Source organism: Pseudorca crassidens, chromosome 5 (assembly GCF_039906515.1).
Source record: "Pseudorca crassidens isolate mPseCra1 chromosome 5, mPseCra1.hap1, whole genome shotgun sequence".
In the NCBI taxonomy this organism is placed as follows: domain Eukaryota; kingdom Metazoa; phylum Chordata; class Mammalia; order Artiodactyla; family Delphinidae; genus Pseudorca; species Pseudorca crassidens.
The window spans coordinates 126,750,890-126,777,939 of record NC_090300.1 but is presented as its reverse complement, the minus strand read 5'-3'; the positions used below and the strand labels follow the sequence as shown (position 1 = coordinate 126,777,939).

At 30.5% G+C, this 27,050-nt stretch overlaps 1 protein-coding gene across 2 annotated transcripts in view; it reads right to left on the bottom strand.

Annotated features, from left to right (window-relative positions):
• NCAM2 (neural cell adhesion molecule 2) overlaps positions 1–27,050 on the bottom strand; it is a 495,236-nt gene that overhangs the window by 11,156 nt on the left and 457,030 nt on the right. The window contains exon 16 of one of the 2 annotated variants that reach the window (XM_067739240.1): positions 4,117–4,321. In XM_067739240.1, the coding sequence (XP_067595341.1) occupies positions 4,117–4,321 (205 nt within the window). Of the gene's footprint in view, positions 1–4,116; positions 4,322–20,060; positions 25,940–27,050 lie in introns of those variants that run through there. The other variant, XM_067739241.1, reaches the window with a different exon arrangement.

Here is a 27,050-nt window from a genome sequence, read left to right as displayed (position 1 = left end):
TGTAGGAAATATATGTTCTGTGATTATTTGGGATGAGAATTGGGAAATACATATTCATACATTTACAACAGAATTGATGTAAAAACGAAGTTCAAAACAGCATAATATACTTTAATATTATAAAGATATTGAAAGTCTTATCTAAACTTTAATAATAGAGAAGTGGAAAAATACACTATGATATATAATATTATGGAATACTGCTTATTTATTTTAAAAAAGAGTCAGAAATTCATGTACTGAAATGGGACATTTTGAAGCTGCATTGTTATATGAGAAAAATTGCACACACACACATACATATATACACATGTACATATAAAAAGCAGTGTGTGTATGTGTGAGGGGAGGTGTATGTTTGTGTGGTGTGTGAAGTCAGATGTAATTCTTACCTTTGCTTCTCTAGCATTTTTCATGATTTTTTCTTTATTTTTGAATTTCTGTAGTTTGAAAATTATATGCTTAAGTGTAGTTTTTTTTGCTTAATTTTGATTTTTATCCTTCTTGGTATCTTCTGAATTTCCTGGATCTGTGGTTTCATGTCTGATATTAATTTGGGGATGTTCTCTGTTATTATTGTTTCAAATATTTCTCCTGTTCCTTTCTTTCTTTCTTTCTTCTTCTGGTATTCCTATTGTGCATATGTTTAGCCTTTTGTAGTTGTCCTACAGAATTAGGTATTCTGTTTTCTTTTTTTTTTTCAGTCTTTTTTTTTGTTTGCTTTTTAGTTTTGACTTTTCTGTTAAGATCTTCTCAAGATTCTTTCCACAGCCATGTCTAGTCTTGCTAATAAGCTGATCAAAGGGATTTTTCATTTCTGTTATGGTGTTTTTGATCTCTAGCATTTATTTCAGATTCTTTCTTAGAATTTTCACCTCTGCTTACATTTCCCATCCCTTATTCCATGCTGTCTACTTTATCCATCAGAGTTCTTACCATAAAAAAAAAATATATTGGTCTGATGATTCCAACATCCCTGCCTTATCGAATCTGGTTCTGATGATTGCTCCATCTCTTCAAACTGATTTTTGCCTTCAGTATGCCTTGTAAGTTTTTTCTTGATAGTGGGACATGATGTACTGGCTAGAAGGAACTGCTAAATATAGGTCTTTAGTAATGAGGTGGTAAATTATGGTGTAAAGAGGATGCATTCCATAGTCCCATGATTCGGTCTCTGTCTTTTAGTGAGTCTGTGGCCCCAAACTGTGAACTTCATAATTTTTTCTCATTTTTTTCCCCTTTAAGTGGAACAGAATGGTTAGAGTGGACTTGAGTTGGGTATTTCCCTTCTCCCATGTGGCAGTAAAGGAGGCCAGAGCTATGTATCCCTCTTTCTGCATGCTGAAAAGCCATTTACAGACACACACACACACACACACACACACACTTGACTAGTTACTTCCTATTCTTTTTTATATTTTAGTTCTTTCACAACTTGCTCAGCTAAGTCTGATTAAGTAAATTCATTCTTTTTTGAAAAGTAGTATTTACAACAGAAATTTCTTATTAATTTATCTATTTGATTGTTTTTTAATCGAAATGTGTTTCCCATCACAGTAACTAGTTGATGGCAGGGACTAGTTTGCTTCCTCACAGTTGTATCTCTGGAGCTTAGATAGTGCCTGGTTATTGAGGTGTTCAATAAATATTTGCTATTGCAAATTAATGCTTGGGTAAATAAGAGTATACATAAAGTTTGGTAAAATAGTAATCTTTAACCATTTTATAACATAAACTATGAGAATTCAAGATAAATGCTAATTTACATTGAAAGCCAAATAATGGAATATTCTAGAACTTTACACAATGCCATCCTGTATGCCATTGACTTTAATTTCTCTTTTTTTCTGCAATATAACGTTCTTTAAATAAGAATGCTCTAAGTGTTTAGTTAATGTGTTGTGTAAGAAATCTACATAGTCTTATAACTTGTGATAACATGAAAGGACTAGTCTTAGAATGCTTGGGGTCATATTTAGAAGCTAGTATATATCCAATTAATCAAATCAATTATGCCCTATTTCTCATTGAGGTTTTATTTTATTTTTTCCAATTTGAATAATGAATTTTTGAAAAAGAGTTGAAAACTGTTTTCCTAAGGCAGAGGAAATTGTGATTTAAAAACCTATGATGAGCAACAAGCATGGAATGAACCATGTGTTTTCATCTTTCCAAGTCTTTAAGGTTAATTAAACTTGGCAGGAATTACAAACAAAAGTGTTGGTGGATAAATTACCAATTAATAAAGTCAAATAAAAACAAACAGCAGAACTTAGATGTACCTCATTATTTTGCACATGGTCATCAACATCCCTGTAATTAATTAAGACAAAAAAGTGAAGGTCCTTTTTGATTTCTCTCTTTCTTTCACCCCAAAGTTGAATCAGTCAGCAGTACTTGACTCTACCTCATCTATATTTGGGTGCTATACACTTTTATATGCCTATAGTACTACAGGCTTGGTACAGAAGACCATCATTTTCTACCTGGAATATTTCAAGATTTTCCTACCCAGTCTCCCTCATTCTAAATCTTTCCTTTTCACCTACCAACCCTCCAGTTATCCTTCTTCACAAGTAGCTAAATAAACCATTAAAAAAACTTTTAGTTGCTTTCTATTTTAAAAATATTTCCTTACTTTGACCAAGAAGATTTAACACTTTTGTACTCAGATAATTCTCCCACCTGATTGGTACCACTCTCTTTCCCTGTCTCATTCCACTCAGATCCATTTTGCCTTTAAGTAACAAGCTCATTCCTGACTTAATGGCTTTTGTATTTATTGTTACATTGCTTAGAACATTCCTCCCCTTGATCATTATATTTCTGACTCTTTATCACTCACTCTTCAGCCTAAGTTTCATCTCCCTGGAGAAGTCTTTAAGGACCCAACCTCTAGTAACAATTGTCATTCTGTTTTTCATTTTTCTTAGTGCTTATCACTACCAGACATTTTCAATTTTAGTGTTGATTATCTGTCTTCCTACATTGAAACACGAACTCCATGTGAACAAAATTCTTGTTTGTTTTATTCACCACTTTATCCCTAGATTGTATAGAAGTGCTTGTTACCTAGTATTTATTCCATTTAGTTAATAGCAAAGCAAAAATGAAGATATATAAAATTCAGTTTTGAGTCAATGTGTGCATATATATATCATATGTATATATGTATAATTATGTTATATAGTACATTGTTTTCTTGATATGTGAAAAAGTAACTAAAACTAAATTTGGTGATATGTTTATTTAGTTAACAAGACAATTTAAAAATACAGCAAGTTATTAGGAAGTACAATATGTTTCTATGAGGAAAGCAAGAGATATTGAATAGTGAATTGTTTCCACTATATTTACTATGTCATACATTAATATCTCTTTCAAGTATGAAGTAGAGCCTAATTTCTGTTTGTTCTTTGCTATGTGCTGTGTCCAACAAGTAAGCAGATGACATTTTGATTGTAATATTTAACGTAATTTTTTAATTGAAAATGTATACTATTTAAGTTATTATCCCATGAAGTGAAAATATTCCTTACAGAATATCCATGAAAAATGGCCATAGACAAATTGCCTAGAAAGACTGAAATGGGCTTTGGAGAAACAAAACAAAACAAAAAACAATATAAAAACAAAACAAAACAATGTGGCCATGCAAAATGGATTCTCCTATATCCCTAAGCCTAGAAAATAATGTATGAGACCATACATGCCTAAATGTATGTATCAAAAATGAATAGAAATGACTCAACAATAAAATGAAATGAATTGCTGACACATAGAATATCATGAATGAATTCTAAAACATTATGCTGAGTGAAAGAAGGCAGACACAAAAAATACACATTGTAGGAAACTATATCAAGCTTTATAAGAGCTAAAAATTATCTATGATAAAAGAAATCAGATTATTAGTTGCCTGGGGCAGGGGGAGTTGCCTGGAGTAGTGTGGGTTGTCTGCGTAGGAACATGAGAGAACTTTTGAAGATGATGTTAATATGGAAAGCTTTTTGCATTTCACTCTAAGTTTTGCATGAAGAAAACATAAATTTTGAGCTCTTTGTAGTGATATACAAAGAGTCTAACATTACTTTGATGCAGATGTCTGATACTCACAGATATGCAGCTTTTCCTTCTTCAAGTTCTTTACTTTTACCACTGGAGCCACTTTTCTTCCCGCACATTCTCCTGGTGATGCACATCAATAACCCACATTGTCGAATAAAGAAGCAGCTGACGTCTGTTACCACAAGAATTAACAAGAGTGCAGCGACTCCCAGACCAATGACCGCTCCAAGCCCAAGACCATTAAAAAGTGTGTCTTAAAAATAAAAGAAAATAATTTTATTAAACCCCAAATTAGAAAAGTTTATACAGTTATTTAAAAAAAGAAATCATCTTATCCAAGAAATATTCAACTTAAGAGACAGGAAAAAATATCTTCATTAGCATACTTCAATTTCATGATTGCTGGGAGCTATTTTCTGGTTTTCAAACAATGTTTTAAGCAACTGACATGTTAAGGATTTGAAATATTTCTTACAAACTTTCTTTAGAAAAAACACCCTAAGTAACTCTTCTTTCCAATATACTCCTTGATTATCTTTGGGGAAGATGATGAATATTTAATCATAACCCTAACTATACTCTACCAGAAAGTCAGAGCCATTAAATAGATCATCACTTTGTTAAAAGAAAAAATATAGTTAAAACTCCTGTAAGAGAAGTGTTAAATAAATGCTCTATATGGAATCATTTTAGTTTTAAGATTTGGGCTTGCAAATGATGCTGGAGCACTTTGCTTTGACAAAGAATGCTCTTTAAAATATCTGGCTAGAAATATTTTAGAAATCATCATTTCAGAATAAATGGTTTACTTGTATTTTTCCAGTTAATATTTTAACAAATTATATTAGACTAGAAGCAAACTTTTACAGAGTTGTGGTAATTATGACCTTTCTGAAGTCATATCGTGAAAAGGTAGGGGAAGATGGGAGCCACTTTTCTGTGACATATGGTTGCAGGAAATTCCAAGAGCCATGGAATTCATGAAACAGGTGATGGAGAATAGGGTGGAATAGGCTGACTGACAGAGTAAAAATGGCAAGAGTGGCTAGTACAGCAAAAATGAATCAAACTTTATATGCCTGTAGTTGAATATGAGGGTAGATTACACAGCTATAACAATGTAGATAGGAAAGTGAGCACAATGGAAAGACACAGGATTAAACTGGTGACTGGTGATACTGTGTTATCTAGAGGGAAAAAAGAGAATTATATGACAATTTTATAGAATTGTTCAAAATGATCAACATGATCATGTTAAAATTTGCTTATGTAACATTATAAAATTATAATTATCATTTTTAATCATAAAATATAATTTTCACTCAGCATCATAATCACATGCTCAGTCTGTGAGTGGTGTGCAATGCAAGTGACAGATACAGGGAGAGATGCAAATTTGAGTTTTGAGAAAACCACTTCTGAAAAAAATGTATATGTAAACCAAAGATTTTGTAAGTTGTATTTTTAAAGTTAGGTCCAATATATTTTAATCATGACTGAAGAAATTGTGATCCAAAGGAACTGATATAACTGTCCTTATGTTGAATCTTCCACTAACAAGCCAGTCTTGAATATGTCACAGCTGTCTGAATCCTAGTTTATTTTTCTGAGTCTAATGTCTAAACTTATTTTATTTTTTCCAGGAAATACATGTTATTTATATTTCTTAACACTCTCAGAGCTTGCAGATAGATTAATAAAAATCATTCTATTTGTTACATGGTGCCTGGTACTTACACAAGCGCTTTGTTCTTCACGTGTGCTAGAACACACATATTCTACAGTGTCCCCATGATGTTGCACATAAGAACTCTTTAAGCACTGAATCAAAAAACTTGGAACTCACATGCCCAAGAAAACTGTGATTTTGATTATAATTATTTTATTTCTGATAATGAGAAAACAGGTGATAAACACATGACAGTGGTGGAGGAAAAAAAATTTTCATGCCATTTTCAGAATCTCCTTCCCCTATCAAATTTTAACATGCTATTTAGATGCTTTCAGTGTAGAAAAATTGCCTAGCTCATATCCAGAGAAATTGTTAGCTTCCACACAACTGTTATCACATGAACCCATATTAAGGAAAAACTAGAGAAACAAAAATATTTTTCAACCATGGAATTTTAGTATCTTTTTTTATGCAAAGTTCCAATATACAAATGGACAATGAGATTCTAAATATTATTTAATAATTTTCAAAGTTGTATCTATATACATAATTTTTAAAAATCTAGTGCCTCATGCTATAAAAATAATATATCAAGCACACCAGGATTTCTTTTAGTGATTTAAGAAATCATTTTATGCATTTTCTTCCATTATCCTTTTTCAAATATAAATGATTCTCATTTGAATATACTATTATAATATAATGAAGACAACTCAGCTATGAAATATCTTTGCTTATATGTAAAGCAAAAATATGTTTTACAGTGTTCATAAGTAATTATTTTGGATGTACTTCACATGATTCAACAACCAAAGCTCAGACAAGAATAGTAGAAAAATACATCTCCATTTGAGCTTTAGTCCATCTGGATATATTGACTCAAACAACATTTGAACGTTAATCACTTCTTTCTTACTTCATTTAGGTTCCTCTCACATGCAGACATAGTTCTAGACAATAAATCCCACAACTCAGTTATGATATATCTGGCCCAATATATAAATCCCCATTTACCCTTTTAAAATGTGAAGACTCTTGCTTTGTATTTAAATGTACTGGATCTAGTGTCAGAAAATCCTGGCTCCATCACTTACTCCTATATGTCCTTGGTTGAGTCATTTAACTTTTCTCTAAGGCTGAGATGCCTCTTTATTGAAATGGGTACATTTAGGAAAACAACCACCACAAACTAAGTCATGAGGTTGTTGGAAAGATTTTTGTGAATATAATAACACCTCAAACACTTTTGCCCAACACTAAGTAAAAATTTAAAGAGTATTATTACTATATTATTATTATTATTATTATTATTACAAAATTCTAGTAAAATGAGATTTTGGTGAAAAAAATAGACCATCTAAAGTTAAATTAGTCCAGTAAATATGTTTCTTCATCAGCAACTTTCAGAATCTCTTGTTAAGCATTGACTATTCTCCTGAGAAAAAGATCATTTTTAAAAAAAATGACTTAGTTTTAGCTAGTTAGCTTTTAAATGATAAATATTTTATTCGTGACTTTTTAAGCATTAAACCAGTATATTGATCTTCTCCATTCCCAAGTTAGAAAAAGCTCTTAGAAACATTATATTTGTAAAGCACCTTATAGTAAGGGAATATTGATGCTAAAATAGCTATTACTTTTTTTCTAGAGAAACAATATTATACCTTCTTAACAATCTTAACAAGATTACAATCTTGGAAGATTACTAGAAGTTATTTTTTATGAAAAACCAAATATATTTTTGTCATTGCATAGAATAGGCACGGACGTCAAATAGATTTATGTTATAAATATTTAATTACATTTTCTTTTGAAAGATTTAAAAAAAATATTTCAGCTTAAGAATGTATTTAAATGCTCACACATTCTCATATCCCATGAAAGTAGGCTATAATATAAAAGCTAAATTTTCTGTTCTTTTTCTCTTTTGACACCAATTTAATCTATTGTGAAAGTTCACTTATTTGTCTTTGGACTTTTCACAAAGTCATAATCATCATGTGTAACATTACATCACTAGGATTTGGGGACTAGCAATAATTTATTTCCTCAATAACATACAAAAAATCTTTCTTTAAATTATGGTTTTAATAACTTAACAAATTGAAACTGAGCATAGCAATCATTTAAAGGATTTTATTTATTTAATTTATTTATTTTTAAAGGATTTTAAATTAATCTTTTCAGTTTCCCAGAATACTTACATGTGTGTTTTATGATATAATTTTTATTAAACTCCATTACCTAAACAAAAATATTTTTAGGTCTATCTTCTAGATAAGAAAAATGATATCCAGAGAGTACAGTGACCTAAGTCACAAGATAACCCTTAATACCCTTAATATTAGATCTGTACAAATGAAGAATATTTAGCTTCCGGTTTTATATAAATATACTGGCCTCACCACATGGCTTCTGGGATCTTAGTTCCCTAACCAGGAGTTGAACATGGACCGCAGGAGTGAAAGCACCAAGTCCTAACCACTAGACCACCAGGGAATTCCCCGGTTTTATACCTGTGTTCAAGTCAATATTTTGTACTGGATACTAAGCTTCAAATAATCAAAAGATAGAAATAAAATTAAGTGACTAAATTAAAATGTATAATTTGCTTGCATAAAAATGTCAATATCCATTTTTTCCCATACAACTAGTGGAAAAACAACTATTTAAATGAGGTATAATTATGCAACTAATTATTTCTTGCTTTTATGTACTTTTCTTGAATTCTTATTTTCAGCTTCTATTTTAGTGATCTTTTGCATTGCTCTTTTGAAAAGGGATTTCATATTAGAATTGAATAAGAATAAATAATTTAGGAATCAAAAATTTAAACATCTATTTTTAGGTACAGATGTTATTATAGAAAGCAAATATGAAAATCAGACTAAATGTGTTTTTACAATCTCCCTCCAAGCTGTACCTCCCACACCGTGAAATTTAAAAATTGGCTAACTAAACCAGTATGTATCCCCAGAGCTTTATGTACTTGCAATTTAACAGTCATCAAAATATAAAATCAAAGCAAGAAAATAAGAAAAAAAAAACTTCATTTCAAATCCGTCGTATGCATGTGTTTTCATGTTTCTGTTGTAGAAATTAACTCATTGCTAAAACACTACATTAATTTCCCATTAAATATACTATGCTTATATTAGTTTTTCAAAAACCACTACAATTTAAAAAGTAGCATTGCTTTCTGACTCCATAAGTAGTTCAGTTTTTTAGTTAACTCTTTTTCTATAGTTTGAGAATTACTTTTAGATGTGGAAAGTTGTGATAAAGATATGGAGAAAAAACTTTTTTCTTAATTTAAAGTGTCCTAAAATGGAGATTTGTTTGTTACTTCCAAAATAGTGGTAGTTATTTTCATAAGGGATATCGCTAAATACAGTGAGTTTAAGTGTATAAAAGATAAAAAGAAAAGCCCTTTTTGGTGTTCATCATGACATTAACTAGATACTATACCTTTCCACAATAGAGGTAGGTCTATTTGTCTCCTGTTTATATATTCTTCCTTCATTCTGCCTAGTGTAACATATTTTCAAATATCAAATGATTTCTGGAAAATCTAGGTATAAATCTATACACACGTATGGTTCATCCTATGTGGAAAGATGAAGCAGACGACTTGCTGCATTTGAGCTCCATCTAAGCAGTGATGGTCAGCCATTCAACTACTTTAAAATCAAACATTTGGGTTATCTAAAGACTTTTGTGTCTACACAGTTTCATTATTTTTTTTAAAGGACTATTTATTCACTTAGGCTTCACAAACATTTATTGAGTGCTACAAAATTAGTGCAGTATTAGAGGGGTTTCCTGATACGTACTAAAATAAGTTAAAAATTAACATACATCTTTGGGCTTATCATACAGCTATTTAAGTCCCATTTTACTTATGAAGCATAAATTCCCCAAATTAAATTTCATTCATTGGATTTCCCAAAACACAACAAAGGAATAAAAGGGTAAGATTTTTAGATTAAGAAGGGCCTAGATTTAATAGTAAGAGCTTCTAAAATTATGGTAATCTCCATGCACTATAAAAGATATGCTCTAGAGTAATACATACTTTTAAAAGAAAATGCATTGCACTAATTTAAAAACCAACTAAAGATTTCACAGTTTCTTGTTGTGTTATGTTAGACAGCTGTTTTCCAAAATCACTTGCCACTTACATACTTGGAAATTATCTTAAATTGATAAGTTAATGTTCTGTGATATTTTTCCTAGGAACCCCCAAATCAACAAAGAATAAGAAAATATAATAAAAAGAGCCAAAGTGTAAAAATGAGACTAGGGTCTAGACTATGTCAACATAAAAAAAAATTTTTTAAAGCTTTAAAATTTTGATAAACTTTAACAGCTTTAAAAACAGTGGGGATAGTGAAAATGAAATATAATCACAATATTCCCCCAACATAGATGAAGCTGCAGGCTTTACAATCCTTGACATAATCCACTTGTCAAGAAAGAAAATAATATTTTCCAACCCTGAGGAGCTGTGTAGAGAAAAGTCACATTTATAAGACTTTCTATTTCCTACGGGGAATACTTGACCTGCTAAACATTACCTAAATTAGGTATGATTTGCCTTTAGGATTGATAGACTTCTCTCAGTTATACTAAATGAGGAATCAGCTATATTCATAGAAGTGCCATATTTATGTATTTTAGGTTTTTAGAAAGATGATTCCAGGTATCTACTTTTATATATTTGAAACAACATGACTTTCAAATCACTTCTGCAGGTGTAATCACAAGTAGAAAAAACAAAGAAAACTTTGATTCAAGCATGTTATAAAATTCACTATTAAAGAGGGAAATGTTGAAAACTGCTGTTATAACAAACTGAGCACAATGTCCCACTCTTTCCATTTCTCCACGTACCACATTTTTCTTCTATGTCATGACCATGGATCTCCAGCATTTATAGTGACTGCTGTTAATCCCTGAATTGATGGATCCATTCCATTTTTTTAACATCTTTATTAGAGTATAATTGCTTTACATTGTTGTGTTATTTTCTGCCGTATAAAAAAGTGAATCAGCTATACGTATACTTATATCCCCATATCCCCTCCCTCTTGTGTCTCCCTCCCACCCTCCCTATCCTATCCCTCTAGGTGGTCAAAAAGCACCGAGCTGATCTCCCTGTGCTAAGATCCATTCAATTTTCATTCATATTTAACATGTTTGTTTGAAACAAATGTTTGAACTTCTGAGGTTTCCAATGTCTGATCAATACCCCTTTAATTGTATTAAATGGAAAGAAGGAGAAAATCATGGCAAACTGCATCAGCAAGGATGATTATATCATTTTCCATTAATCCAAAATGTTTAAAAAATTCAAACAACAAACTCAAGAGCAACTATGATTGGAGTTTATATTCTTCCTCCAATCCGAACTCCTTTTTTTTATTGCTTCCCCATGTACATCCAGAGAAAAATTGAGTCTCTCCTCCTATGATATGTGTTTTTCTTTTAAAAGTATTTTACAATGTATCAATCCTTTGAAAAAGATGCAATGTACAATTACAAAACATAAAAAAAATTAAAATGATATAAAATAAATATTGATTGAAATTCTAATATTTTTTATCTCTACCATGGTATTGCTCACTCATTTTGTGGCCTACACACTATAATCGGTTATATCGAAATCATAATTATAATTTTATTCCATTTCATTACTGATGAAATGTGGATAACAGTTCCCATGTATCCTAGCTAAAATATTCTTTGAGAATCATATATGAAGGGTACTTTGGGAATTCCAAGACACTGTACATATATTACTTTACGCTCACTTTGTTTATAGCTACCTCTCATTACTCATCATTTGTTTATAGTATTTTCTTTTAAAAAATTAGAACTTCTTTTACCCAAAACCTTCTTAGATTTTAGCAAGTATAAATATTTGAATATTGCTAGCATACATGAACTAGGATGCATAAAATAACTGTAAATACATGTTTATATTTTACAAGTATTTTTTCTTGTTTTTGATAAACACACTTCATTAAGGCCTAAGGTTTAAGTATATTTTCATTCTTCTAGTTTTAGATGTGCATTCCACTGTGACCAGAACTCAAGAAGATTTTAGTTTAATATCATTCTTTTTTTTTTTTTTTTTTTTTTTGCGGTACGCGGGCCTCTCACTGTTGTGGCCTCTCCCGTTGCGGAGCACAGGCTCCGGACGCGCAGGCCCAGCAGCCATGGCTCATGGGCCCAGCTGCTCCGTGGCATGTGGGATCTTCCCGGACCGGGGCACAAATCTGTGTCCCCTGCATCGGCAGGCGGACTCTCAACCACTGCGCCACCAGCGAAGCCCCATTCTTTTTTAATTTATTAATTATTCATATCGTAAATTATTTTTTGGTCCCTCCCTTACTTCTACATGTCAAATTAAAATCATTTTTTTTGAACTTTGAAAGACTGATGTTAAAATGAATGACAGAAAGATAATTATTCATAATGCTCTTATTGTCTCTGACAGGTGACATTGACTTTTGCTCAGTTCGGGGACAAGAATATCTATACATATATTTTGGTATTCTTTTCTTCTGTAATTCATTTTTTCCTCTTTAGCTCACCATTAATTTTTAGTTTTTTGGTTATCTTTATTGTTACTTTTATTGTGGTGGCTATTTTGCACAATATTTTAGGCACATTCAAGTTCATTTTAGTAAAAATTAAGATTAAAACTCTCAAAAGATTATTACAGAGTGAATCAGAGTCTCCTTCCTAAATTAAGACTGTACTTTCTTTGTGTTCAAGTCTTTTACTCTGAAATATCGGTTTCCTTTTGGACAATTCATAGTATTTATGAGATAAAGCATTTACATCATTCAGTTTTCTGACAAAATGCACTTATTAGCAAATTTTTAAGTGCATTTATGTTCATTTTATTCAGATATTTAATTGCTTACTGAACTAACTGTATGAAAACTGTGGGTACAATGTGTAATCTCACGTTTTTCAGTGAACAATTTAAAGAAAAAAGTACATAATGTGAGTAAATCTGTGATGGCTGTGAAGAGTATTGTCATCAGTGAAGAGAAAACTGCAGCATCTTTTATAAAGGATTGAATTTTGGGAAAAGAATATTGGAATTTTAAAATGAAAAAATATTTTATTTTATTTTTATTTATTTATTTTTTGGCTGTGTTGTGTCTTCATTGCTGTGAGCGGGCTTCTCATTGCGGTGGCTTCTCTTGTTGTGGAGCACGGGCTCTAGGCACGCGGGCTTCAGTAGTTGTGGCGCACGGGCTTAGTTGCTCCGCGGCATGTGGGATCTTCCCAGACACAGGCTCGAACCTGTGTCTTCTACATTGGCAGGCGGATTCTTAACCACTGTGCCACCAGGGAAGCCCTAAAATGAAAAATCTTAAAAAATATATTAAAAATCAAGACTGTTAGAACCTTGAGAAAAGTACATACTTATATGTAATTATACCAATTTATAAGTGCTTTGTGACCTGTCTGAGGGATTTTTAGTTTTTAGTATCACACAGAGGTAATTAGCTGTGTTTTAAATGAACATGTATTGCGTTCATTGGAGCTCTTTATATATCTCGAAACAAATTATAAAAGTCATGCTGGAGATTAATACTTATGTGGAAGTTCATTGTGATTTTCTAGCTTTCTTGTTCTTTGATAAAACTTTTTGTAGTATCCACACATTCACTTAGGAATTTAAAATTTTCAGATTTCAAAAGATATAAGTAAAATTCACCAATAATTTTTCAACATTACTCAAATATATCAATAAACCTTGTGCTATCGTTTAGATATGTTTAAAATCTTCAGGCTATTTTTGGTACATCTTCAAAAGGTGGTCATGTCTTTTCTGTGTGTACTCAGTTAAACAATATTGATGTAGACAGTTTATTGCTTACTTCCAATTTTCTTTTCATACAACCCTATTATTTGGGGATGGGGTGAAGATTGCATTTTACTTCACCTATTCCTTACTACTGTGTCTCTATTCTCTAGTCATTTTGATTTTTTTGTCAAAATGATTTTACATGTATAACTAATTTTTTAATATAAAAACAATGTGAATCCAAAATTTCCCTTCAAGTCACTTCTCCCTACTAAGAGGTATTCTTTAGAAGAAGATGGGGTCAGGAGGTAGCACTGATAAACCAGACTTTTTTTTAAACTAAATATCTGATTTGGGGGAAGAAAAAGTAGCTAAGTGTGGAAAATTGGTTTAGTAATGGAAAGGGAATCATAAACATGTTTATAATACAACTGACATTAATAATTGTAAAGCCGTATACTTTTTTCCTAAAAGTGTCTTTTTCTATAGATGTTTGTTTACAAAGGTGGAATTATAAGTTAAGTATCTTTTCAAAATATCATCTAGTCCTTTATATTACAAAAGTGATCTTTTTGACCAGGGATAAATTGGTCAAAGACATATAATCACCCTTCAATTTATCACAATGTAATTAAACAACTTTGTCAAGCAGTTGTGAGAATAAAATAAGAAAAAGGAAAAGGACTCTCTTCTCTGGGAGTTCTTAATGTATTGAGAAGGGTGAGTAAGACATGTACAGTCGAATGCTTTCCTAGTGGTGAAAAATAATATGACCTGAGCAAATAGGTGGAAGAAGCATATGAGTTGATAGTTAGTGGTCAAGGAAGGCATGATAGAGAAGATAAATTCTATGATGATGTTGAAGAATAAGAAGCTTTCTGTCTGATGATGAGTCCCTTTCAGCCAGAACATGATGTGAGCAAAGATGGAGATGTATGAGATAATACAGTATATTTTGAAATTAACAGATATTTATGGATATTAGAGATGATATTGGGGGTAACTGGTGGAGGATGTTGATTAAGTGATAAATTATTAGGTTAAAAAAATGGACTCTGTAATTGAATAAACAAATAAATAAATCAACAAAAACAAAATAAATAAACACCACTAAAAAAAAACCTAACTGTGATCTTTTCCTAAAAGACGGTATAGGGAGTTGCTAGAGATACATAGGGAAATAGAGCCTGTTTAAATGGTTAGGAGGGAGCTGGTAGAGGCCTGGGCTATGGCTGTAAAATATCTGTCCAGGGCTTCTCTGGTGGTGCAGTGGTTGAGAGTCGGCCTGCCGATGCAGGGGACTCGGGTTTGCGCCCCGGTCTGGGAAGATCCCACATGCTGTGGAGTGGCTGGGCCCGTGAGCCATGGCCGCTGAGCCTGCGTGTCCAGAGCCTGTGCTCCGCAACGGGAGAGGCCACAACAGTGAGAGGCCCGCGTACCGCAAAAAAAAAATAATAAAAAATAAATAAAAAAAAAAATATATATATATATCTGTCCAGCCTTCCCTGTCTCTGATTCCATACCCATTTCCATAATACATGTAGACATGTCAATCCCTGCTTGATGTTTAGATTTAAGAAACTAGGAAATAGACTCAGTCTCTTATATGTGATTTGTGACTGAATTAACATTAGATAATTTATGTCTATATATTTCAAAAATAGACACTGTATAATACTATAAATTTATATAAAATATATTCATAATTAGTATAATGATTCTATATACTTCTAAATGGAATAACATTTCAAGTGGTTCATAATTTTCACCGTTAGTTGTTTTTTTTTTAATATCCACCCAATCCCCCTTAAGGTTTTAGTATCTATCTTTTTAAAACAATTCCTTGTAAAAAGTGAATAATCTAGAATATGAAATTATTATTCTTCTATGGGAATATTGATGGGACCTTGTCAAATGTCAGTATGAGGTAAAGTAACATAGTTTAATGTAAGAAAGGAAATTAAAATAAACTGTGTTATTTAAAAAAAAAGTTGGCTAAAAAGAAATAGTATTGTCGATAACAGCACTTTTTTGATAAATGTTTCGAATAACTGAAAACTTAGAAATGAACGTTTTTAATAATTGTTACAAATCTGGTGCAACTATAAATTGTGGGAAATTGTGAAATATCTATAGTCCTTGTGCAGCAGAATATCTAGGCTTTTATCTACATTGACATTTCAAATTGCTAAGTATGTTGGAATGCAGAACACTTGTCACAAAACCCTGTCAAAAAAATGGGATAAAGAGATATAAAATACTTTTATATGTGATACTTATTCAAACTGATACATTTGAAGTTTATTCTCACCTCACTAACTGTATACTTTCTCCATATGCAGTTTAAATCTTATGGTATATGTTCAGTTTGCTATGGTGGAATTGATTCAGTTATTTCCCATAAGATAATGAAATTTTTACTGGTTAGTAGGAAAGGGAGCATCTTAGATTGAAGTGAATATGATCAAAACAGATATTGGCCAGTGTTAAAAAATTGAGTAGTTTAAATTTTATGTCCTTGTTTCAACCATTAACTGGCCAATTTCATTTTTTTCTGTTAATGTTAAAAGGCTATTCCATATAGTTAAAAAAAAGGAAATTAAACTTTCTCTGCACAAACAGAAAATACTTTTTTTCTTAAAGACTATATTACAAAATTGAATTACACCCATATAAGATTAAACTACAACTGATATTTTACAAATTACTTGTTGAAATTCCAAACTGTTAACCTATTTATAAAATTCTTAAATATATATACCTTTGAATTTTATAAATGTATAAGACAGTAAATGGAAAATGTGAACAAATATATGGATGGTATTATTTTCTAAGGAATTTATAACATATTAGGTTTACAAAATTTCTGTTTTTACACACTCACTTTATTGTGTCTTAGAAACTTCAATTTCTGCATTGGGATTTAATACAAAATTAAGTTACATTATTAAAACTAAACATTCTAAACATGTAGGGCCACTTATATATTATTACCCACTGCAACTGAATGAATATATTGTATACCATCAACCATAAAATAGAAATGTAGATTTTCACTTAAGAAAAATAGAGGCAAGATATTATTCATTTGGTGAATGGATAAAACATGAGACATCCGGGCAATGGAATATCATTCAATGCTAAAAAGAAATGAGCCATAACATCATGAGAAGACATGGAGGAACTTTAAAGGCATATTACTAAGTGAAACAAGCCAATCTGAAAAGACTACTTACTGTATGATTCCAACTATATGACACTGTGGAAAAAGCAAAATTATGAAGACAGTTATAAAGATCAGAGATTGCCAGAGATTAGGAGAGAGGGAGAGATAAAGAGGCAGGCAGAGCACAGAGGATTTTTAGGGCATTGGAACTATTTTGTATTACTCTATAATGGTGGATGAATGTCATTATACATTCATCAAAACCCACAGAATGTGCAACACCAAGAGTGAACCTTAATACAAATTATGAACTCTGGGTAAAAATTGTGTGTCAATGTAGATTCATTGATGGTAACAAATGTACCATTCTGCATGTTAATAATGGGGGAGGCTATGCATACATCAGGATTGGAAGTATATAAGAACTCTGTATATTCCTCTCAATTTTGGTGCACACTTGGAACTGCTCAAAAAAATAGAGCATATTTAAGAGCAGAAAAAAAAAACACACAAAGTTAGTATCTTTAAAATCTTCATGGGACTGGCTAACGTGCCTGAATCAACTGAGAGTGTCCATAAGTACAATATTCATAAGTACTAAAAAAAGATGACATATTAAGTTATGAATAACATACAGGCAAGTCAATTATTTTCAGCTACCTGTTTTTGTGTGAAGAAATCCACCAATGAACCATACTGGACCCTGCTGTAGAGAAATATTTCTATTTCCTTAAGTAAACCTTCCTTCATGTCTGAGCCATTTGATGGAACAGTAAGTCTCAGGATAGCATATGAAAATCCAATAAATTGTTTTCTGTTTTCCACCAATAAGCACCAAGAAGTAGAATATTTTTCCTGTCATTTTTCAAGAGCATCAGTGAGTTTTGCATTTAATCTTCCATGTAACATACATATCCAGTTTAGCTGTGGTGAAATTATATAGAAACAACAGCAAATTGAAGTTTGTCATTCAGAGATTCTTCAAAACAGAAATGCTAATTTGAAGAGATAATTTTTCGTTTTGTTTTAATCACATTTAAACAGAAGAAAAGGGTACATTTTAATATGACTTTTAAAATAATTTAATATTTCTCTTTGTAATAATAAATGAGAAATCAGTAGAGAAGCAAGCATATAGCCACTATGCAAATTATGTATTGAAGTTGTTTATTATGATTTCTTAAAATGAAATAGATGCTGAAATGGAAATATTTATTTTGTTTTTTATTAGATAGTAACTAAAAATATTATTTTATATTAATTAAATATCATTTATTTCTATAAAAATATAAATAAAGTCATTTTATAAAGTGTTTTCAGGCAATGTGTAAAAATAAGAAAATAGTAAAATTTAACTTGATATTCTTTTAAGGCTATAAACTCACTGTGAGTTTATTACACTGATCTTGGGAATGCAGCTATATGTACAAGTTGACCTGAGAACCATAATAGCTGCTTAAGAGAAGTATCATGACTACTCAAAGGAATGGTAGTTGGTGAATACACAGCCTTTCCTTTGCCACAAAGTTTTTTTTCTATTGTTCAATCAAGAAGAAATCAAAGAAACTAGGTTAAAGATATAAGACCATATAAGTGATAGACAAGAGATTTAGGTATGCCTTCTTTGATTTGGTGTAATTTGATAAAACAAACATATGAGGAAAACTGAGGGTGTAAGTTCCTTGACTGTGTCAATGACTAGTCATTTTTCTTCTCTAATCCTCAGATTGTTGATATAATAAAATAATGGTGTTTGATTAGAATATTAGAATACATTTTCTCAAATCTCTTTAGTTTCCTCACAGTGGCCCCAAACAACAAAGTAATATAAAGCTAACAAAGTAATATAATACTGTGACAGTCACCATAAAAATTTCCAACAATCCCCAGATAGTTCCCATTTGATACCATATCATTGTTAAGGAGCTTCAGGAAAAATAAATACAAGAACAACAGAAAAAATCAGCTTACCTTTCTCTCTCCCCCAATATATAAAACTTCTGTAACTAATGTATCAATTGAAAGAAGTTCAATATTATAACAACATATAGATATTATATGAAAATTTTCACTTTGAAATGTATGCAAACATTTTTAATGAGTGCTATACATATTAAGACATGCATTTGGGAGAGGGCTGTTCTGGAGTAAAAAAGATTAAGTGTGCCTTAAAATAATGCAAATCTTGAAAACGAATATTTTCCCTTTTGTAATTTCTACACTATTTAATTTTTAACTGGCAATGCAACACTTGACTGTGTTTGTAAAAGAGAAATATATATTCATGTCTAAACCACCAGTTTTATTTCACTTTATAAAAAATAACTGAATAATCTACTTATTAAAGAATTATCATTGGAGGGACGTCCCTGGCAGTCCAGTGGTTAAGACTTTACCTTCCACTGCAGGGGGTCCAGGTTCGATCCCTGGTCAGGGAGCTAAGATCCCATATGCCTCAGGGCGAAAAAAAACAAAACATAAAACAGAAGCAATATTGTAACAAATTAAATAAAGACTCTAAAAATGGTCCACATCAAAAAAATCTTAAGATAAAAAAGAATTATCATTTGAACCCAGGTTCAGCGCTAAAACAAACAAACACAAAGTAATATGATGTTTTATAGAGGGCACTGGAACTCCGTTCTGTGACTTCACTATGTAAATCCCTCAACCTCTTTAGGCCTCAGTTTTCTCATCTAAAATATGGGAGAAATGTTACTTCATAGTAAATGAAATATTGCACTTAAGGCATCCCATACAGTGTGTATCACAGTACATGTTAAGAAATAGAAGCTGCTCTGTTTTCATATTATTGTTATTATAAACTTCCAAAGCCATTTTTGTTTCATACTTTGGCTGTGGATGAACTGAGAACTTTAATGATCTTCTACAACTTTATTCTCATGGTGCTCAAACTGAATTATAGCAATATGTTAACCAAAGGAATTGGAGAAAATCACTTTAAGGATTTATGTCTGCTTTCATAAATTTTTGCTGGCAAACGAGACTACTCTCCAATTATTACATTATTTAAATGATTACACTAATGTGTTTTATTAAGATATCATCTGATTATTATGGTCTCCACTAGTAATAAAAGTTTCTAAGAAGACCTTAGAACTAGTTTACTACAAAAGTAACAGTATTTGGTATTGTTCCTAAATTATTTTTCCAGTATGAGCCGGCTGATGATTTATTATTTAAACCAAAAAAGAAATCACTCAATGATCATATGTTTATTACATTGAGATATTGAATCTGATCAAGTTAGAAATGAAAACACACAAGACAGAAAACGTTTATACCAGTAATAAAGAAAACACATATAACAAAGGTTTTCCTCAGTTTTCTTTATTACAACAATGAAGACACAGAAATACAGAAAATAAAATGACATTTAATATACTATGAAACTCATGCATAGGATTACACATAGTGCTGGATATTATGTCAGGGATTTTAAATAAGAGATGATACTGAGGACAATACATATATAACATACATTTTATTTCAAGAAAATAAGCTATGATGAAAACAAATGCAATTAAAATGATCAGCAATAGTCACTTTAAAACAGAAGTGTTACACATAAAATCAATGTAAGATGTGAGATAAAAATATTCTTGAAAAAAATTCATGAATTATGGATGTTCTTTAAAACAGTAATTTTTAATTGCTTGCTTTTAGGGGAAAAAAAGGATTTGCTGGAGATTTATTTTGTAGTCCCATTTAGTACATAGATAAAATAAAATAAATATGGTATAATTTAGAATTATACTACCTCTGAATATTATGCAATATTTGCAATGTAACTATATTTCTATTACTTAAAATGGAGTGATAAAGAATAACTGAATTTAATTTGAACATACACAAATTAAGAAACTTTGCAATATATCTAGGCTTAATACAACCAACATTAGATTCATTCACACAAAATTTAATTACACTTGAATGAGCATATCTTTAAAAAGTAGGTCAAATAATAGTCTACTAACAAAGACATGAGGACATCTTTTGCAGTTCAAATCACCTCAGATATACTAAAAGAGCTTCTGAACATATGTGCTTTCCTTGGATATTCTGTTTTTCAATTTTGCTAAATAGTAGCTAAAAATTGATGTTATAGAATAATCCACTCTTTCTGTAATATTTAGGGACAAGTATTTTAGGCTTCCAATTAGTTAATAGCCATGAAGGAAGGGAGGATGACTATAAGAGATGTTTATCTGGTTCATAATCTTAGGTAAGATAAAGAAACTAAAGGTATTTGGAAAACAAAGAATTGATATTATGCTCCCGTCTCTGCTTTATTTCAGAACAATTAAATTAGATTTCTACTTACTGAATCCATTCCCTTACATAAATATTGAGATGCTGCTTACTTTTATAATCTTTATGTATTATAACAAGTTTTTAAGCACCATGTAGTAAAGAGAGATACTACCACTTTTAAACATTAAAAATGTTAACTCTAGAAAAATACTCTAGTTTAGATGGTGATTTGGAAAATAATATGTTAATTAGATATTAGATTTTTTTCTTTAGTTAAGACCTAAAATTTACTCTGTTAATATTTTCTGAATTCTAAGATTAGCTATCGAGTGTTGATAGTGATTAAATAATACTCCTTTATAAAAATGACATAATCAGCCAATTTAGATATAGTTTTTACCAATTTCAATTTATATTGAAATTATTTCAGCGCTATTTGTAGGATATTCATATCACTAATCATTTGAAATATATAAATTTAAGCTACCCATTCAACGCATTAGCCTTGTGGAAGGATTTGTGACATATATACATATCACAAATTCTGAAATTTAACAATTTAACAGAGATTAACAGAAAAAGAAGAAATGCGTTGTATTTATTCATGACCAGAAATTGAGAGGGAGGAAGAGAGAGAGGAAGGATAGGGGGAATGAGAGTGGGAGGGAGAGAATATTAGGAAGAAACAATTGGAAGGAAGAATGAAAGGGTATAAAACCAAGTAAGAGAAAGCCTACTTAATTTGTACTTATTCAAAAGCGGTTTAAAGGATATTACATTGTGCCCCACAGATTTGAACCATAATAAAATACATAAAATGACACATTTAAGTATGAACTTCGTGATCCTGTATCTTTATTCATTGAGCGAAATCCTAATGCATAAGGGCTAAAAAATATATAAATGACAATATTTAATTTAGGTAGTGTCATAACAGCTTATTTATTTAAAGCTCTTAATGCTGCTAATATCATAAGCAAAAACAAATGGGTGGAGATTTTCAGATAATTTTACATGACTAGAGATATTTCTTAGTTAACTACTACTACTATAAACTGAAAATATTATATATAATATTAGCTATTTTTGAAAGCTAGGTCCAAACACACTTAACTATTGTATTGGTGATGTAAATATCCATCTTGAATTACTAAAATGATTTGTAATCTAAAATGATTTGTAATCTAAAAATTTTATTCCTTCATTCTTAGTGTAGGTATACCATATGAATAAATAAAATACTTTTCATGTATCTGAAAGTACTCATCCAGATCCAAAAGTACCTTGCCTAATTCTCCCTTGCATATTCTATTTTGTTCAATATAAATGAATAACCATAAATCCAACTGTCCAGACTTGAAAACATTGTGGAGTTTTCCTTATTTAAGTTTTAAGTTAAATATAATTAATGGGAATTCTTAAATAGAAAATGTTTGAGTTGTATAATGATTTCCAAATTAACCCAAATTGTATAACCTATGAACTACTATGCATAGTTTTAATTTTAATTATTAATTTTAAAAGAAATGCTGAATACTTAAAAAGTCAAAATTATCTGCAATAAAATTATTTGTGCAATTATGTTTTATGTAATTGACATATATAATGTTAATCAGATGTCTAAGATTTATTTATTTATTTAAAATTGTTAAACACTTGAGATATTTTAGGCTAAGGGAAAAAAAAGAAAAAAAATTTTAAGAAAAATGAAGCAAGTCTTTAAGTGTTTCAACCTTGTTCTTGTCTACCAGTAATTGATGCACATATGTACACTTGCATAATGGTTTGGGAAAGAGTATGGGTATAGAGTTTATAAAATCTACTTATTCCCAATGAATAATAGTATTAGGACAGAAAAATAAAAATGACAATTTAAAGTTCTTCCATGTAAGAAAAAATTTCATAGGAAAAAGATTTTACTACTACCTCCTAGTCTTAATCTGTAAGCATATCTAAAATGTGGTGTGATGGGCCTTATAGCTATATGATAAATAATTAGAGTTTGAATTGGGGTAGAGAGACATGTAAGGCTGAAGGATAAATGGAGAAAAGAAGATAGACTTCAAAAAACTGGGAGAAGAAAAAAGGAGATTTCAGGTTTACATAAAAAAATTAATCATGATACTTCACATGCAGATAATGGTGATTATGCATAAGCAAATCAACCTAACTTTACAACTGGTATAATATGGTCAAAACAAACTTTTAAAATGATTTTAACATTGGCTGATAAGATATACACATCAATAAACATAGGTACATATTTATGATTATACACAATGAATAACAAAACTCACCTTACACACAAGGTCATATTTATACATTTCAGACACAGAATTTTATTTAAAAATCCACTGAATGAAAATGAATTATTGGGTGATACTAGGGAGAATTTTTATGTCTTGCTTATCAGTCACATTTACTTAGACCTACAGCAGACATTAATTAGACAAAAATGTGCTGTCAGTTAGACTTTATGGTTGCATATAACAAGAGTAAAGCTCAAGTAATAAAAAAGATAATTCAGCAACACTTACATATTATTAAGATATAAAAAAAATCCAAGAAGGTAATTTACAATCTCTAAGGTTTCATTTTATGAAATGCAATAGCTGAATTGTTTATAGTTTTGTGCTTTCCTATTTCTTATAGACGTAAGACAAAGCACAGAGTCGATTATTTTATGTCTGAGAATTTTTTAAACTTTATGCATATCTTAGAACTGTAAAATAACTGTTAATCTAAGAATAAATGTTTAGCCAAAGGATAAATAGCTCATTAATTTTAGAATTAATATCTTGATCTGTACTTAGATGTTTAAAAAATCTAAATGAACCACTCATTAAGTGTAAATCATTCTGCTAAGATATGAGAATTTCAATTTTAGGTTCTTTTCTGAACTGTCCAAATGTCAGTCTAGGTATCATGCAAACCAGACTGAGTGTTCTTCTTATCACTGGTGACTTTGAGTTACAGAATATAAAATTTCAAATAAAAATCAACTTTGTTATCTTACTAAAGACATATTACATGTTCTTCACAAAAGCATTTTGTAATCATGAACTAAATCAAAATAATTTCTATGACTTTCTCACGGAAATATTTACAATTTATTGGAGAGATCCAGTCAGGTTATAATGAATGGGAAAAATTGTTCATGGAAGTGTTATTGGAACTCCTTTCTTTCCCAGCACTTGTTACATGTTAGTAATCAACATATCTACAAGTCTTATCCAAACTCATGGAATATGATATGCACTCATGGATGTAGTATGCAATTATAATTAGTTCTTCAATAAACAGAACATTGGCTCTTTTAATTTTAAAAATCAAACATTCCCAATAAATAGGTTAAGTCCCCACACTGCAAAAATTGGAATTGGGAAATCCTTTTGTCTCAGCAGGGGAGAAAGAAGTGTGTTTAATCTGTGGACGGGTCACTTCTGCATTCTACAGGTCTGTTGCTAGCTCAGAAGAAAAAAGTACAGCAGTGGACAGCAAAGAGTATGGAAAAGATAAATTACAGAAAACAGACTACCGAAGGCAGGTCTATCTTTAGACGTTACGTGATAGGCTCCTGTAGGTATTTTTTAAAGACAGAACATACTTTCATGCAACCAAACAAATTGATTTTGATGAATGAATCTCAAAGCCCAGAAACCAATAATTTGATTTACCATGTAAGCTACAGTCACTCTTGTTAATATATATAAATCTGATTGCCTGCTAATTGTCCTGAGTGAGTAGTAAGAATCACTTGCTAGCATGTGGCTGGGAGTAAAAAGCACAAAACACTCTTTTCTCATTTTGTGATGAATGAAAATGTGAAAACAAAAATCATTATTCATGTTACTCCCTCAAATCCAGAGGAATCTCCTCTGAGAGCTGGAATCTAGTAACACCTCCTTCTCATCTCAATTTCCTCTTCTTGAAAGTAGTAGCTAAAATATTTACTTCTCTCTCTGATCCTTGCAAAGAAATTGACTCAGGTGTCCAGGAAAAAGTAATAAATAAGTATACATATTGTTAGAACATGAATACTTGATGCCACTTCAAAACACAATTCCAATCTAGTGCACGGGGTGCAACTTTTTAAACATATTCAAACTTAATTTTTATTTATTTTGGGGCAACTTCAGAAGATATTTTCACTTAATGAAAAAAAAAGTTTGGATTTTTAAAAATTGGTTTTCAAATTGAAGAAAAAAAACTCCGTTTCACTTTTATTCCTTATGACATTTTAAGTCAATAAAAAGAAAATAAGGCAGCACAATAGGATACACATCTAATATAATAAAAGTTATCAGGTTTATATTTTATATAAATGGTAAACACAATGAAATATTATAAATGTTTATAAAGTTGGAAACTTACATTTAAAAGAATAACAATCCAAACCAATATAAAAGGTCCATAATTCTACATAACAAAATTTATACTTATACAATGTATGGCCATGGATATTGAGTTATATTTGTAAAATAATCAAATGAAAGATTATATATAGCAAACGCTTGAGTTCCAAATAAAAGTGACATGATATTTAATAAGCTCAACTTTAGAAATTAAAGAAAAAATTAGAATGAAACAAGTTACGCTGTGAGCTAATATTTGGAAGAAACAATCCTGGTTCAGTTTCCTTCTGTGATTTTCTGACAAATACTTTAAAGGTCAACAATTTGGGGAAGGGAGAAAAGGCTAACTATTCATGGGTAAGGATAGGTGCATAATTAGTTGGACCTTAGAAAATATTTTATTATAATTTTAGATTAGCCTTGTAAATTTGCAGGGAATAAAAGGAAATAGATGATATAGCAACATTAAAACATGCAAGACAAACTTATGGCTATAATGAAAGATAACCCAGCAGCATTCCACTGCCATGACTGGCTTCCATTTTCACCTTTATTCGCTTCACAGCATTTATCTGCATGATGAAAATTATTTTTGAAAGTAGAATAAGAATAAAATAATTAAGGAATAAAGAATAGAGTTACAAACATGAAAATAAAGGAAAAGAAAAAAGTGACAGTAAGAAAGAAAAAAAGAGAAAATAATTAATACAAGATGTACACAAAGCCATTACTAATTACTTACAAAAAATTATTTTGATACAAGACAAAGAATTTTAAAAATCTAGTATAAGACGCTTCTAAATAGTTGTCACATATTAAAAACATAACTCAGTTCTATCATTGATTACTTAAATGTGAACATCTTAAATATTTTTTAATGAAGATACAACTTATTAGAGAAAGGTCACCAGTCATTCCACTGTGCTACTGATAAATTCACACTGTTACTTAAATATGAGCTCATCATATTCTGCAATGTTTGCTGCTAGTTTTTTTCTGCTATCGTATTTTCCTGTAAAACATATTTAATAAAAGTAGTTATATTTTTAATAATGAATGAAGTACCAAGAAATATAATTGAAAATGATAAGTTCACACAGTGAAAATTTTCAAAAGAATAAAAGCAAGGAACATTAACTCAACTGGCCATAGGTATACTCTAGACATACGTTATCGTTGCTCATTTAAAATAATTTTGAGAAACAAAGATCATGAAAATAATTTACAGAAATTTACTTTCGCATTATGTACTAAACCAAATAAATATTGTTTTGCATGTATCATTAGTATTTAGATTTGACTGACATTTTCAGATAGTTAAAATGAAGTTTTTCCCAATTAACTGAACTTCAATTTCACCATTGTTTTAGAATTTCTTTAATTTAAATTCTAAAACAATCATAACCTTAAGAAAGCATTTTAGTATTTGCCATGCACTTGAATGTTTTGTTTTCCATTCATGTTGAGTTATTTGGAGATGAAAGGGTATACTAGTCTTGCCGGAACTAGACTTGAATGCTATCAAAATAATTTTACTCTACTGTTCATTATAAGTATAATCAAAAAAGTCCATTAAAATAAAAATTAACTGAAAAATCTTAGCAATATATTTATTGGTGGTGATCTATGTCACTTCTTGGTATGGATGAAATTATTTTCCATCAAATTATATTGAGAGTCTAT